General features: G+C 43.1%; 4 protein-coding genes across 4 annotated transcripts; 3 read left to right on the forward strand and 1 right to left on the reverse strand.

Moving 5' to 3' along the window:
- Positions 1-558: 558 nt before the first annotated feature.
- Positions 559-3,683, forward strand: LOC132256349 (beta-1,3-glucan-binding protein-like). The gene is made up of 6 exons (XM_059752706.1): positions 559-609; positions 1,466-1,693; positions 1,758-1,912; positions 2,201-2,622; positions 3,192-3,340; positions 3,403-3,683. The coding sequence occupies exons 2-6, from the start codon at positions 1,466-1,468 to the stop codon at positions 3,616-3,618; spliced, it is 1,170 nt and encodes a 389-aa protein (XP_059608689.1). The 5' UTR covers positions 559-609; the 3' UTR covers positions 3,619-3,683.
- Positions 3,684-3,788: 105 nt separating this feature from the next.
- On the forward strand, positions 3,789-8,401 carry LOC132256348 (anillin-like). The gene is made up of 7 exons (XM_059752705.1): positions 3,789-3,975; positions 4,189-4,386; positions 4,453-5,218; positions 5,440-5,608; positions 6,517-6,748; positions 6,813-8,140; positions 8,294-8,401. Exons 1-7 carry the CDS (start codon positions 3,958-3,960, stop codon positions 8,394-8,396), a joined length of 2,814 nt encoding a protein of 937 aa, XP_059608688.1. The 5' UTR covers positions 3,789-3,957; the 3' UTR covers positions 8,397-8,401.
- Positions 8,402-8,616: 215 nt separating this feature from the next.
- LOC132256350 (beta-1,3-glucan-binding protein-like) lies at positions 8,617-10,208 on the forward strand. Its single transcript, XM_059752707.1, has 3 exons — positions 8,617-8,986; positions 9,044-9,285; positions 9,661-10,208. Exons 1-3 carry the CDS (start codon positions 8,631-8,633, stop codon positions 10,206-10,208), a joined length of 1,146 nt encoding a protein of 381 aa, XP_059608690.1. The 5' UTR covers positions 8,617-8,630.
- Positions 10,148-11,484, reverse strand: LOC132256351 (uncharacterized). The gene is made up of 4 exons (XM_059752708.1): positions 11,271-11,484; positions 11,130-11,186; positions 11,008-11,064; positions 10,148-10,945 (listed from the first exon to the last, which is right to left on the reverse strand). The coding sequence occupies exons 1-4, from the start codon at positions 11,378-11,380 to the stop codon at positions 10,237-10,239; spliced, it is 933 nt and encodes a 310-aa protein (XP_059608691.1). The 5' UTR covers positions 11,381-11,484; the 3' UTR covers positions 10,148-10,236.
- Positions 11,485-15,259: the final 3,775 nt, after the last annotated feature.

The raw sequence follows: 15,259 nt of genomic DNA on the forward strand, positions 1-15,259 counted from the left end.
GTGTGTTTTGTACACTTTATGGCTCCAAAATGTTTTTTTTTTCATGCCGCAATGTTGAAATTAAGCTTGAATTAATATTAGAATATATTATTACTTTGTCTAAAAGAGTGTTATGAAAGATAAAATATTTTTTTCATCTTTAATTAGAGTTCTTCTCTCAGATTAATTACTTGGAAGCTTATTATCAAATTGTATAATTCGCGAAAATCTTTGCTAATTTTTGCCATTTTGTACAGAAATTTAGCATGAGCGGAAATATTGTCGAGTTTTTGCAGCTTGACATCAAAATTCCTCTTCTCAATGCATGATAAGACTTCCAGGGCCGTGAAATGTTGACACATCGAGTGTGTGATTGACGATTTTGCGTCTATGATCGTAAATTGTAAGAAAAAAGTTCAAACAATAAGTGACTTTGCGAGTGTTTTTCTAACACAAATTTACGAGGTAATCCATTTGGACATTTCAATTCTAAGTCATCATCAATTGTGATGTTATCAACTTGGCGTGAGAACTCTTCTTGCCGTGTATAAAAGAGAAGATGTCGAGCTATTGGACGGTTATTTGTGGAAATCAGTTCTTCGGCTTCTCACCAGTGAAAACACTGTTCAAGTTAGTGCAAAATGCAGTTCAATTTTAATGTTAATTGCTGGGCAAATGTGGTGTAAATAGAGTATAGATTAATGCGTATTTGATTTTCGCACTGGGAGCTTCGATAGTGAATAGAAAATGGCTACAAATCAGTGATTTATTAATGCATAAATCTAATGAGCTTAAAAGCTCAAACACAAGCTAAACACACTTTCAATTATGCAAAGCACAATCACAGAATTCACACATGTTTGGCAAGAGGTTTTCCCTCAATTTACATCCCACAAAATGAAGAGCATTCTGTAGTGATTCGATGATGTGTTTGCCAATTGTGTGGTGTTAGGAAGTGTTTAATGGTTAATTACATTGATTTTCTATTGATTATTATACCAAAAGAAATGTATTTTTATTCAGAACTGGATTTTAACATATTTTTCCAGCTTATGTGACTCATTTAAGACTAAATAGCAGATTAAAATATAAATTATTGTGCTAAATGTGAAGATTATGATCAAAAATTAAACTCAACAGCACAATTAGAGGAAGAAAACCCAAGAGAAAACCATCAAATGTTGCCTGAAAAGTTCTATTGTAAGATTATGAGTTAGATTTCGGTTATTTTTCAGTTAATTTTTAGTCGTAAATTCAAAATTATCCCCATATTTGGCGGAATATCGCTAATTCAAGTCTCACTCGGTGTTTTATTGAAAGAGTGATTCTGTGTTTAGGGATTTTCCATACAAACTGCTAAAGCGTCAGGAAGTGGTGACCACATATTAGCCATATTATCTCCCCCTTTGTGTATGCTGGGTTTTCATGATTAGCAAGGCAAATTGATGCGCTCTCATCGTGTGAACATGAAACGCGCCTCTTGCAGATGAAGCCTCACTTTTGGCTGGTTCTTCGCCTCGTCGGTGTCACTCTTGCGGCATTCCGGCCACGCGACTCGAAGCTGAAATGTGAGCCCTCCTTGACGACTGTGAGTGGAACACTCGCGAGCGCCATCACAGGTCCTCTGTGCTCAGGCGATTTGCTGTTCGAGGACAACTTTGACACACTCGATTACGAGACTTGGCAGCACGAAATCACACTCGCCGGCGGCGGAGTAAGTTTCGCTGCTACTCAATTTGCGTGTTTTCCCACTTGATGAGCTTATGGAATTTTGGCAGAACTGGGAATTTCAGTGGTACACCAACAATCGCTCCAATTCCTATGCCGAGCAAGGAGTGCTTCACATCAGACCGACACTGAGCGCAAATGACTTCGGAGAGTCTTTCCTCACCTCCGGCACACTTAATCTCCACGGCGGAGCGCCGGCGGATCAGTAAGTGCTTCTTTGTTAGATTAGACTCAAGTATGATTGTGGTTAATAATCTTGGGTCGATATTTAATCATTTTCAAGGGTTATTTTATGGTCGAATGAAATTTAAAATAAGATAATCTCGAGATTCAAATCACGCTCTCTTGAATTAAACCCCGCATTTTTCTTGATTTAATCCAGTTGTAAAGAAAATCTCAGTTTCTTAAGTTCTGAGTTAGTTTCCAGCGGATTCGAATTGAAAACCTTGAAAGTGGATACGAATTATCTGGAAAATCCTTGTCTCCTTCTCAGATGCACAAATCCTCAGTTTTGGGGCTGCGAGCGCTCGGGAAACCCAATGAACGTCCTGAATCCCATCAAGAGCGCCCGCATCCGGACGGTGAACTCGTTCGCCTTCAAGTTCGGCAAGGTGGAGGTGAACGCGAAAATGCCGAGCGGGGATTGGCTCTGGCCTTCCGTCTGGTTCCTGCCCAAGCACAACGCCTACGGCTCCTGGCCAGCGTCCGGCGAGATCGACCTGCTGGAGTCGCGCGGCAATCGCGATCTGATGCAGGGCGGCGTCCACGTGGGCGTGGAGCAGATGACGTCGTCCCTCCAGTACGGCCCGTATCCGCAGCAGAACGCCTGGAAAACGACGCATTTCGCGCGCAACACGGCCCAAGGCAATGGGTTCAACAAGGACTTCCATCGCTACCAAATGGAATGGACGCCAGGTAAACTAGGTCACATTTTGGTCACTCATATTGCGTCATATTTCAGTTGACACACTGAGTTCATAATGACGATATGTGGTTTTATTGCAATGCAATTATGTGTGCAAAAGAGCATTTTATCCTTTGTACTTTGTGCTGTTCATAATTTTATCGTATGACGCAATTGCATCCTTTTGACCACTAATGGCGTAATGAAGTTTTGTCGTTTCATGTGTTTTTCACATCGTTTCAATGTCCAAAGGGCAAATTACTCTTTGATGGCATTTAACTGCAATTAATTGACATCAAAAAGGCAATTTTCCTTTGATCATATTTATAATTATTTTATATTGAATTCAGTGGCGATAATAAATATTTTCACATCAGATTCTCCACAAATTGTAGCCTTATTAATCTCCTCTTAATCCTTTTTACAGTGTGAAAATTGTGGGATTTGTAAGTGGCAATTTGCACAGAATTATGCATTTCCGCCCAATAAATCAGTGCAATTCTTGTGAAATCGCATGACTAACGTTCCTCATCCCAATGCTGTGATATCATTTTTCCGCTCATTTTCCTCCTCTTCGCAGATCGAATAACATTCAGCATTGATGACGTCGAAACGGGCACCATCAATGTGGGCGAAGGCTTCTGGCAGTACGGGAATTTCGACGCCAAAGCTCCAGGCACTGAGAATCCTTGGCGCTTGGGCTCAATTATGGCGCCATTCGATCAGGAAGTACGCATGTAATTTCCCACATCTCCCCTTTTCGCCATCTCTAACACTATGTTTATCTTCAGTTCTACTGCATCATTAATCTGGCCGTGGGTGGCACAGGATATTTCCCCGATGACGCTGTAAATCCCGGCGGAAAACCCTGGCTCAACTCATCGCCGCGAGCGGCCACGGACTTCTGGAACGGACGCAATCAGTGGCTGCCCACGTGGAAGCTGGACAGCAACTACACCAAGGACGCGTCCCTCCAGGTGGACTATCTGAGAATTTGGGCGCTGTAGGGGCGATAAATTGCTCTGTTTTCCGTAGTTTTCCCGCGATTTTCGCACGGATGTAGAAAAATAAATTGTAAGGCAGCAGTTGGCGTTTGAATTCAAAGAGCGCGCGCTCGCTGCGACATCTCACAGATTAATGAGACAATCGAAGAGAGCGAGTAAAAAAAACTCAACGAAACGCCTGTGGAAGAATTTGTTTACGTTTCAAAAGTGCCGTAACGACGATTGATTTCTCTCGATTTATGCACTTTTTCCCATCAATTTTCCCACAATTAGCACGAAAGTGGCTCTGTGCATTGTCTGGTGAGTGGTGCAGCGCTGAGAAAGAGTGCAGAATAGCAGCAAATGGAGTCGCTTCAGGAGGTTTGTCGCGCATCCTGAATGTGTTTCTTTCGTCATTGTGTTGTTCTGTTTGTGTTTTGTGTGTTCTGCATGAGTTATTTATTGTTTATTGTAGCTATGATTTTGCATAGATCACGTTGCCAAGTTTGCCTATGTAAGCAGTGTTTTGTCTATTTTCCACTCGCCGAGCATTCCAGTGAATCTCAATTGCTTTCTGTGATGTTTTCCCATCAGAGAAGACTCCCGGATCGCGAAGGGGGCGCATCGGCGGGCGATTGTGATCAGCAGTTGAGCACACGGATTAGCGATAGTGGTGTGGATTCGCTGGAGGAGCGACTGAGTCCGTCAGAATCGCTGATATCGCAGGACACGCTTGACTTCATCTTCCAAGGCTTTGAGTCGTCCGGAAAGCGGAATTTGCCGGATTTGACGGTAGTTTTCGTGGAAAAAATGTGATTATCTCCTAAGCGGATTACACATCTTTGTCCACCTTTACAGCCTGACAGCGAGACTCAGTCATTTGCATCGGATAAGAAGACTCTATCCGGATCGTCATCGAGTCTCAGGGACTCTTCGAAGAACCTCTTTCAGCGCCTGGGCGCTCTTTATTCCGACAATCCGCTGCTCTCGTCGCCCATTCACCGCACAGAAGCCACTTTCGGCGAGACGATGAGCAGCCAAGCGACTTCAACACATTCCACGGCGCGTCTCGAGAAGCTCTCCGCTCTGGCGGACTCCATCAGCAGCTGGGAGGAGGAAATGCCCGCTCATGCGCGTCCTGAAGTGGTGCGACTCACGCCGAAGAAGTGTCCAGCACCGCTGCCACCCCAGACAGTGGCTGACGAGAGGGATTTCATTAGGAAGCCCTCGATTAAGAAGACTCGAGCTCCGGACATTCCTAAGCTTCCGCCGCGCGGACAAGAAAATGCGCCAATTCCGCAAATTCCCGTGAAGTCTCCGGTCAAGGGTGGACGGGATCCGGCTGAGATGTCGCTGAAGGAGCGTCTGGCGCTCTTTGAGCGCAATCGCAACAATGGAAGGCCTCTGAGCAAACCGCCGGTGCCGCAGAAGCCGCCAAGTGTCTCCGCCGGAGGAATTCGGGACAAGATCGCCACGCTCTTTTCCTCTGGCATCGAAAATGCTGGACCGCGACGACAGAGAGAGGCAGATGTGAATGCTGCTCGTCAGGCTGAGGCTGTCTTGAGGCCACTGCTTCCGCCGCCAGCGCCGCCGGCTGTTCCGTCGCCGGCGAAGAGGAAGAGCGGTGAGAACATTGCAAGAGGGCGAATAACTGACTGAATAACTGATTATTGTCTCTGAATTCCACAAAAATTCACTTCTTGTACAGTATTTTCCTCAACATTTGTCAAACTTGAAGAAAATTGATGTTTCCAAGTGAAGATTCTCTGTGAAAGACACTTATTCGCCCCTTGAATCATCATTGTTTTGCATCTCAAGAGCAAAACTAACGTCTCTGTTTCGCAGGTGAATTGGAGAACATCGAAATGGTGCCAATTGTGGAGGAGCCGAAGAGGCCGAAAACCATCCAGGCGGACAATGCTGTGGCGATACAAGTGCGCCAGTTGGAAGGCGGCGCCAAGCAGAGGCCGCAAGGAGCGCCGCAACACGCGAGGAGACACGACGAAGACTCCAGGTGGGAGACATTCTTAGATTACGTTCTCTTTTGCTTCTGCATTCTGTAGAGCCGAGCTGAAGACGCAATGCAACCATTCTTCGCGACCAAATCACAATCAGACTGACTAGAATTAATTTATATATTCCTGATGACCAAAAAAGTCTTGCCAATTCACTGATAGCGACAGTTCTTCAGAAGGAAATTTATCTTAAGGGGTTGAATTTTACGCAGAAAATTAAGATGAAAGAATTAAATCTTCAATTCATGTGAAAAGTGATCAATTCACTATGATTATTGCTTTTTATTGTCCTTCATCTTAACAATATTGTCGTGATTTCGTGTTTAATTGCCATTTTAGTGTGACACGAGATAAAATAATTCATTTTAATAACCCATTAAGTAAATGTTTCTTCAACAATCCTTTTATTTATTCTCTTTTCTCGCTTCACTTCATGACGAAGAAGAATGGATACAAAACAAATCGTCCAAGATAATCATTGTTCTTAAGAAGAGACTCTTTTGCGTGATATGTAAATGAGTTATTGTTCATAATTTATTGTTTTCACCTTCATTCCTTTACTCTTTGTCACTATTATTGAATCATTTTAGGGCAGCTTTTGCAGACTAAGAAATCTAAATGTGTTTCTAAGATGAATTTCTAGTGTAAATAATCACTTTAAAACATCCTTTTAGCCATTAAGCAATGTAATCTTAAGACATTTTTGCAACACAATTTGTAACTTTTATAACCTTTTTGATACACTTTTGAATCTTTTACTCATCTAAATAAATTAATCTTTCATTCTCAGATGATGATTTCCTTCTTTCATTGCTTTACGATTACATTTCTTTTTTGCTCTTCTTTCTTATTTAATGGTTTTGGTTTTTACACATTTTCTCGTTGTTTTGCCCTCCAAAAAAACAAGCACAAAAAACAGCCTCGCGACGTCCGAAGGAACATCAATTGTGGCGAACGAAGGAGAGAAAAGTGCAGAGAAGAACATAACACAGAGTGTGTTGAAGACTCTTCTTGATAATGCCAGACTTTTGGGTGAAAACGACTCTGACGACAGTTCAAGTGACCTTTCGGGTCATCTTGAAGACGTCGAGGAGTGTTTGGACGACACTTTTCACCTTACCAGTGATGATGAGAGAAATGTGAGTATGAAAATGATTGTTTTTCTAGGTGTTTTCCTTATTTTTCATGTTTATTTTGATGCAGGAAAAAGGATCAATTTCATCAGAGAGTTTCTTATATCGTCGAACACCGAAGAAACCAGCAATTTGTGCCATCAGAGAGGAGGATTTGAGTGATGATGAGGACGATAGTGGATCACCTCTGCTGCACAGCGTGAGTTTCTATCGCAAACAGCAGCAGAACAGGAGTCAAGTCAAGTGCCAGAAGAAGCTGCAAGTTGACGATGCAACTGCAGCGATTGCTGACGATTCGTCGTGGCAATTGGAGGTGAAGGCGAAGAAGTTGAATGAGGAGATTCACAAGCAGCAGCAAATCATCTCGCAGACGAGTCAGGCGCTCAATCTGTGCGCCGCCACGGTGGAATTCAGTGGCTCCAGTGAGTCAGTCGAGGGTGAGCGTCATCTGCTTGTGGCCACGCATCGACGCCTGGCTGTGCTGAATGAGTTGCAGCGCATGAATGTGGAGAAGAGCGTGCGACCGCGGGATTCGCCTCCGGAAATGGGATCACTGAGCGTGAGTGGAATTACAATTCCACTGGCTCAGGCGTACATTCGTCAAATGGCCACAGACACAATTCCTGGCCATCATTTGGTGTGTCTGCTGAAGTACAATGACAGCGTTCTGGCCACTCAGAGTATCATCACGCTGCCAGGCTTGGTGGCAGTGAAGTTTGCCGATGAATTGCATCTGCCGGAAGTCTATGCGGACTTCAAAGTCACTCTCGAGGTGTACGGAATGGCGGCGCAGCGTGAAGTGCTGCCGCATGAGCTCAAGTATCACATTCTGGGCAAGAAATTGCCCTCGAGTGCCAAGAAGGGCTTCATGGGCGTCGGTGGAACGCCAGTGAAGCGTCTGCGGAAGCCAATTGTGGAGTCACCAGCTGGTCCATCGGCCGTGAGATCGCCGGCGTTCACGCTCTACGGCTCGGTGATTTTCTCCCTGAGGGAGGCGCAGAGGCGCACGATGTGGACACTGAATCGCACCAGCTTTGCGCCAGATCCCGTCGAGGGTGTCATTCACATGCGCGTGTCGTGCCAGCTGCGGAACACCACGCAATACCGTGGCTTCCTGACCATGTTCGAGGATGTGTCGGGTTTGGGAGCGTGGCACAGGCGCTGGTGTCATCTGCACGGCACCACGCTCAACTACTGGAAGTATCCGGACGACGAGACGAAGAAGTTGGCCATCGGAAGCATCGATTTGCAGTTGTGCAGAGTGTCAAAGATTGCCGCTGTGCCGCGAGACATTTGCGCCAGAATGAACACTCTTCTGCTGGAACTGGAGAGACCCAGAATGGCGACAGATGAGGAATCTCTGGTGCTGATTCCTCGTGGGAAGACAACTGTTGTTCGGTAACTTATATTAGTTTTATCATGTGACACTTTTGCCAGTGTTTTTCCCAAGAATTCGCTCTCTTATTTAATCACTTGTGGTGCGTCAGATGAATTTCCATAGAATAATTGTTGTTCTCTATAATAACTGAGTGAATTTTACTCTCTTTTCAGACATCTTCTGTCCACGGACACGAAGGAGGAGCGCGAAGAGTGGTGCGAGAATCTCAATTACGTTCTCAGACTCATAAAATCTTGGGAATCACCCAAACACTAATCATTCGGAAGAGGATTTGCGTCAATTTTTTTTTCTAATCTTATCTCACATCTCGTTCAATGTGAAAAATTAGCCAGAGTTTCTATTAAAAACTCCCTCCAGTGAGTGTCGCGAAATGCACTGAAGTGTGTTGATAACGAACATCTCCATTGATAAGTTTGTGTCTTTTTTTGGTGTATAAAAAGAGTCCGAAATTGTAAATTGACCAGTCAGTGTTTCAATAAAGCTTCAAAAATGAAGGTGTTGCTTTTGCTTGTGGCGGCAATTTTCGCCTGTGGCGCTGAAGCGCAGATTTGCAATGTTTCCGCCACCATCGTGAGCGGCACTCACGCTCCGCAGGGCACCATCTGCTCTGGCCAGCTGCTGTTCGAGGAGAACTTCAACGAGCTGAACTTCGCCAAGTGGCAGCACGAGATCACGCTGGCCGGCGGTGGGAATTGGGAATTCCAGTGGTACAGCAACAATCGCTCCAACTCCTACGTGAACGGCGGTCTGCTGTACATCCGCCCGACACTCACGAACGACACCACTGGCGATCACTTTATCTCCTCGGGCACGCTGAACATCCACGGCGGAGCGCCAGCGGATCAGTGAGTCTCAGCGCGCACAGATAAGCCTTATCGCCGTCACTCTCTTTCTCCCCGCAGGTGCACAAATCCGCAGTTTTGGGGCTGCGAGAGAACCGGAAGCTTCAACAATGTCATCAATCCCATCAAGAGCGCCCGCATTCGCACCGTGAACTCCTTCGCCTTCCGCTACGGAAGAGTGGAAGTTCAGGCCAAATTGCCGGCCGGAGATTGGCTGTGGCCAGCCATTTGGCTCATGCCCAAGCACAACGTCTACGGCTCCTGGCCAGCGTCCGGCGAGATCGATCTGATGGAAGCGAGAGGTGAGAATCACTCAAACATCTGCTTAATGCACTGTTTAATTGTTCCTGCTAATTTATTACGCATTATTAATCGTGCTATTTGATTGAGTTTCTTGATTTAATTCAAGTAAATGATAGAGAACGAATTAAGACACCAATTTCTCAATTCAATTCCTTCACTTGCTTGATATTTTTGATCAAATTCACGTGTAAAATAATGCATTTTTTGGAGAATCTCAGTGTCTTTCATCAAGAATAAAGAGCGAAAACAAATCAATGCGGCCGCCAAAGGAAGTCATAAGCTTGCTTAACTTATCTGCGTTCGACGAGAGCTTTGTGCGCTGCCAAAACGATAAGACAGTGTTGAGAATCTCACCTTTGCCCTCTCGTTCGCAGGCAACAGGAATCTCCTGCAGAACGGCGTGAACATCGGCGTGGAGCGCGTGGGAAGCACGCTCCACTTCGGCCCCTATCCCGCCCTCAACGGCGCCAACACGACGCACTTCACGCGCAACTCCGCCGCCGGCAACGGCTTCAATCGCGCCTTCCATCGCTACCAGCTGGAGTGGACGCCGGACAGCATGCGGTTCTACGTGGACGGCCAGCTGATCGGCACCGTGAACGCCAGCACGACGAGCTTCTGGGATCGCGGCGGCTTCGCGGCGCGCGCGCCAGGCACGGAGAATCCCTGGCGCTACGCCGGCCGCATGGCGCCCTTCGACCAGGAGTTCTACCTGATCATCAATCTGGCCGTGGGCGGAACCAACTTCTTCCCGGACAACGTCTCGAATCCCGGCGGCAAGCCGTGGCACAACTCGTCGCCGCAGGCGTCCACGGACTTCTGGAACGGACGCAATCAGTGGCTGCCCACGTGGAACCTCAGGACGGACTTCTCGCGCGAAGCCTCGCTGCAAGTCGATTACGTGCGCATTTGGGCGCTTTGAGGAGGAATTTCAGTAAACTCTGTGACCTTTATTTGGCCTTCTTCTTCTTCAGCTTCTTGCTCCTCTGCTTGCTGGGATTTGGCAGGATTCTGTTGATGACCAGCGGCAGATAAGCTGCAGACTTCTTCTTCGGTCGCTTTGTCTTCACCTTTCGGATGGCTTTGGATGATATCGAGAGATTCGTCAAACTCTTGGCGACTTGCTTTGGCTTCCGGAACTCTTCTTCCGACGACGACGAGTGACTATCTTCGGGCGTTCCTTCGATCATTTTGCAGGATTCCTCAATGTTTGAAACTTCTGGGATGAAAACACGATCTTTCGTGTACTTGTGCTTGCGAAGATAGAGAGAATTTGCCTGGAAATCTAACGAGAGAAGAGATTTCGCCTTCTTTCTCTCTGTTTTCCCATCGTTTTTCGTCCGTGACTCACAAATGTAGTCTTCTGGCACGGGAAATCGCTCAGATTCCTGACTAATAAAACTGTGCAGTGGATTGAAGTCATTCTTCTCGTGCTGATTGATCAGGGCGAGAGAAACTGATGGAATCCCAGCATCTTTCAGCAGATCTTCCAGTTTGTCCACGCAAAGCACTTTCAAGTTCTTCTTCTGCGCGAAAGCATGCTGGATTATCTGGTTCAGCACAAAGCGCGGTTCAATGCTGGTTGAGAGGATCAGAGAGTCCACTTTGCCGGCCCTCAAATTCCGCTGGACCGAACACAATCCGTGAAGCAGGAAGTTTCTGGGAAAGAAATGTGTCTCAGAATGATTGTTTTCATCAACTGAATTCAGCTGAGGCTTTACCTATTGACTGTCGTTCGTTTCTTTCCTTCGGAATGAGCTTCAGACTGTCTTTGAGCTCTGCAAAGGGGAAAAATTATCCGTGAAAATCTTTCCGGAAACACATAACCTCACATTTAACTTACAGAACACTTTTCAGGATATTCTTGAGCGTTGGCAGTGAAGAACTCGGTAGCAGTGGCCTGAAAGAGCACCACAGTTAATAAAAAAATAAGAAAAAATCACTTATTATGAGGTAAAATAGGGAAAAATTAAGGGAAACTCACCAATATTTCGTATACGGACTGGCAAGAACATTCTTCAATTTCACCTTGCTTTGCTTCACAGAAATGGACTTTTCCAGCTGTTTATTGGTCAATTGTGCGGATTTCTTCATTTTTGCGTTGAAAAACAAGTTAAATTCTGTGTGTTTTCCACAGAAAATGCTTGAAAACTGAAAGGCACGAAACTTGCTCAGCAAAACAACTACTCACCAGCGCCACTTTCCAGTCAACGGAATATTCTTGCAACCTTTCCAAATAGAAGAATGAATTTTGGAGGGAAATTCATAAATGATGGGAAGAAATATTTTCATAAGTGTTTAGATATGAAGAAATAATGAATTTTTACAATAATGCTAACAATTCTGAATAAATCTTCTTCTTGATATATTAATTATTCTCTTTGGAAAGAAATATTTTGACAGTTAGATAAAATTGCATGGAAAATTACTTCTCAATATAAAGCTACTTTTTAGGGGTTTGACAATGATTTTACATTATAAATAGTGCACAGAAAGCGAAAGACGTTAATTAAGTGGCATTTTAAGTGCTAAAATGGTTTCTGTCACTTAGTCACATTATATTATTTATCATTTATTTGAATTAAATTTTAAAGCGTCTGTAAATTTTGCATTCAATTTATTTGTCAGGATTAAATAAAATATTTTCTCACACAACGCAAAATGCAACACATTTTCTTAAACACAATTTCCACAGTTTATCTAATATTTACAGCTTTTTCCTATCCCACACCATACAGTGTCACTCTGCCAATCGCTCGAGTACATTTAATTGAATTTCAGTCTTGATTCCAGCAAATTCTGAGGGTATTTTCATAAAATTCACCTGCATTCTGGTGTTGATTGCATTACTGTTCACCGACAAACTCTTCCTCTGTCGACGCACACATTCCGATGGAGGAGTGCGCAAGGATGGAAGAGAAGTCATCGAGGGGAACTTTATTTGACTTCCTGTTTAGCAATTTGGTCGTAAAATGGCTTATGAAGAAATAAATCCATTGTCAGTGGAATTGAAAGGGGGTGTCAACCCTTCTCCGCTCCTTCCAACTCGCGGCACGTCCAGGAAAACCCTCGACAATCCGCCTCTTTAGCATTCTGCCGTGTTGTTTTTTATTCCCCGCTCGAAACTGGGAAAAATACTGGCGCAAAAGGGGGATAAAAGAGAGTCTACAACCTCTGAGAATCGTGAGGGGATGTAAAAAAAAAGTGACTACAAGATAAATGACGGAGGGTTGCACGTGGTTGAGTTTTTATCCCGCCGCTTCCTTCCGCTCCTCAGGGAAACCTTTGGTTTTGCCGACACTCCTCAAATCCGAAATCGCACTTTGCAGGCGGAGAGATTTTGGAGATATCACTGAAAATACACAGAGAGAGAGTAATCGATGATGATTGATGCTCTTTTGAGTGTGATTTGGTTTCATTTTCATCATTAGATGGCAAAGGGGAGATGATTTTGTGGTCTGCATCTCAATCATCTTAATCAAGAGGAAGTAATGCAGCAAAATTCTATACATCAAGGATAAGCCACTAAACAATTTTTTAAGAAATCTTAATGGTCTCAATCGAATATTTTAAAATTGATTTTTGCTTTGAAATCATGAAAATTTGAATGAAAATAATCATAAATGATTAATTTTCCAAGTAAAATTGCAAAATAGTAAAAAATTGAATATTTGCAATAAAATATTTTATTAAATTTCTTGATATTTTAATATTTTCAGAATATTTAATAAAAATCTAAATATAAATAGCAAAAAAGTCACAAAATTTGCCACAAATTGAGTTTGAACACCTTAAAATGAAGAGAAAATACAAACGGAACTCAAACATTCCTTTTAAATTTCAATTGCTGCCCTCTGGCGGCAATTTGTGAAGAAAATAATCATTTATTTAAATATTTCCTGGCATAATCAAGAGACAAAGATTGAATAAACACAAAGTTAAGTGTCTGAAATCGCGAGTGATTTTCATAGTGTAAAGCATTCTAAAGTCAAAATTAGTTGTTAGTTTGATTCAGCGCAGGAATACTTAACTTTTGACGTCACGTGCACAGATTTGAGACATATTATCTGCTCCTTGTTGGATGAAATGATGCATGGCGCTTACGTTTCAATCCACAGGTTCATTGGATGGACGGCGGAGCACATATTGATTTCATTAGAATGGCATTTTGAGGGCAACATCACGATATTCTTCGCACTAAATACCATATCGTTAAATGCAATTGACCCGAGAGCCAGAATGAATAAGTGCAGAGTCTTGAGCGGAGTCATCAAATGCATCTTAGAGTGAAAGGCGAGTCTAATCACTCTGTTTGGTGTACCTTTCGCTCTTATATCGCCTATCATCCCATTGGCTAGATTGCTGAATTCCCAAGAATAGGGGAATCATTAGGGGGGAAATTTTACGGCTAATAACTAAGAAGAAGTGAAAATAAAATCTTAAAATAAAAAACATTGTATGCAAATATTATCCACAAGTGTAAGAAAATAAATTTATCTCGCTGTGCTAATTACACTGTGCGAAGTGTCTCAAGAGAGTGAGAGTCTGTTCAAAATGGCAAATTGCGCGATGTGAATGTACACATTTTTCCAATTAGGCAAAATAATTTTCACCCGTCAATTGTGCTTTAAATGCTCTACAGTCGGTTAACTTTATGTAAATTCCAGCGGTGATGTTATTCAATTGCATTTGTGCCTCTTGTTCTACCTGCGGGACGAAAGATGGGCCACGTGAGCACTCAGTACATTTGCATGTGAAAAGGATTAGGTGCAGGGAGTCATAAGCTAGTCCAGGAGCAATAGACCGAAAGGGACTTTAACTTCAAATTAGACTTGATAATGATCAGGGTCAGACTCCATTGCGTACCTGCCTTAGTATTGGGTGAAAGTGTTTCTATCGGGACTTTTCCTGAGAATCCCATAAAAATGGGAATATTTTTGAGAACATGTTTTGCCCAATTCTTCACTCACACAGTGTCTGGCGAAGCAATAGGACATACAAACACACAACGTGATTGAGTATTGGTTAACTGAACTGTATTTTGATGTAAATTCTGGTCATTATTTCAAAAATAGAAGAGTTTTAATTACTTGAAAATACTTATGAAAAGTCCAGACCATCAATGAAATATTTGGTTATTGTATGAATTTTTAGATTATTTTGTGAATATTTAATCAATATTTATTCCTTTTAGTTTAATGATTATAAAACTGGGCTTTTTTCTACACAAAGTTTCACGCCGGGAAATCATAGAGTGTAAAAATGCAGAAAAAGAGAAAATTATGCATTCACCACGCCTACTTTGCTGCCCTCTGGCGACCATATATGGAGAAAATAATCAAAAATTGTAATATTTTCGAATCATAATATGATTTCTAGCAATATTTTGCAATTTTCCTTGGAAAATAATACTTTTTAAAAATAATTTTTACTCAAATTTTAATTCTTTAATTTATTAAGATTCCGTGTTGCTTTTAAACGTTGGTGGAAGTGAAAAGAATTCTTTTCTGGGGTGTACATTGTGGTCTGACAGAGCTTCACTGCCTTGACTTTTCCAGAGAAGAGAGAAAAAAGCAAAGATAATAATGTTCCATAAGCGGAAATTTTCTGAACAGATAAATATCATCATTCAAAATGTGACGATGGCTAATCAAACTAGAGCGAGGCTCAGTCAACAAAAGGGATGTCTGTCTTGCGGAGCAGGGATTTTAATTAAATGATTAATCAATTAATTAAAATTATGACGACTAGCGCAAGTGGAAATGGGGGGAAAATATTAGCATGTGAATCCCAGCTTTTGTGTGCTATGAGAAATTATCATATCGCAATTGATATCATCTTGCTTGGCAGAGAGTGATCCCGGAGAATTCCCGCAAAGAAGGGGGCGAAGAAGCGCGATAGTGAATTCTCGTGCGCTGCTTTTCTATTTCGCAAGTTGATTTTCCCGATGCCACTGCTGAGGGCAACTTGTTC

This window comes from Phlebotomus argentipes, unplaced genomic scaffold, assembly GCF_947086385.1.
Source record: "Phlebotomus argentipes unplaced genomic scaffold, Phlebotomus argentipes genome assembly contig_5, whole genome shotgun sequence".
NCBI lineage: Eukaryota > Metazoa > Arthropoda > Insecta > Diptera > Psychodidae > Phlebotomus > Phlebotomus argentipes.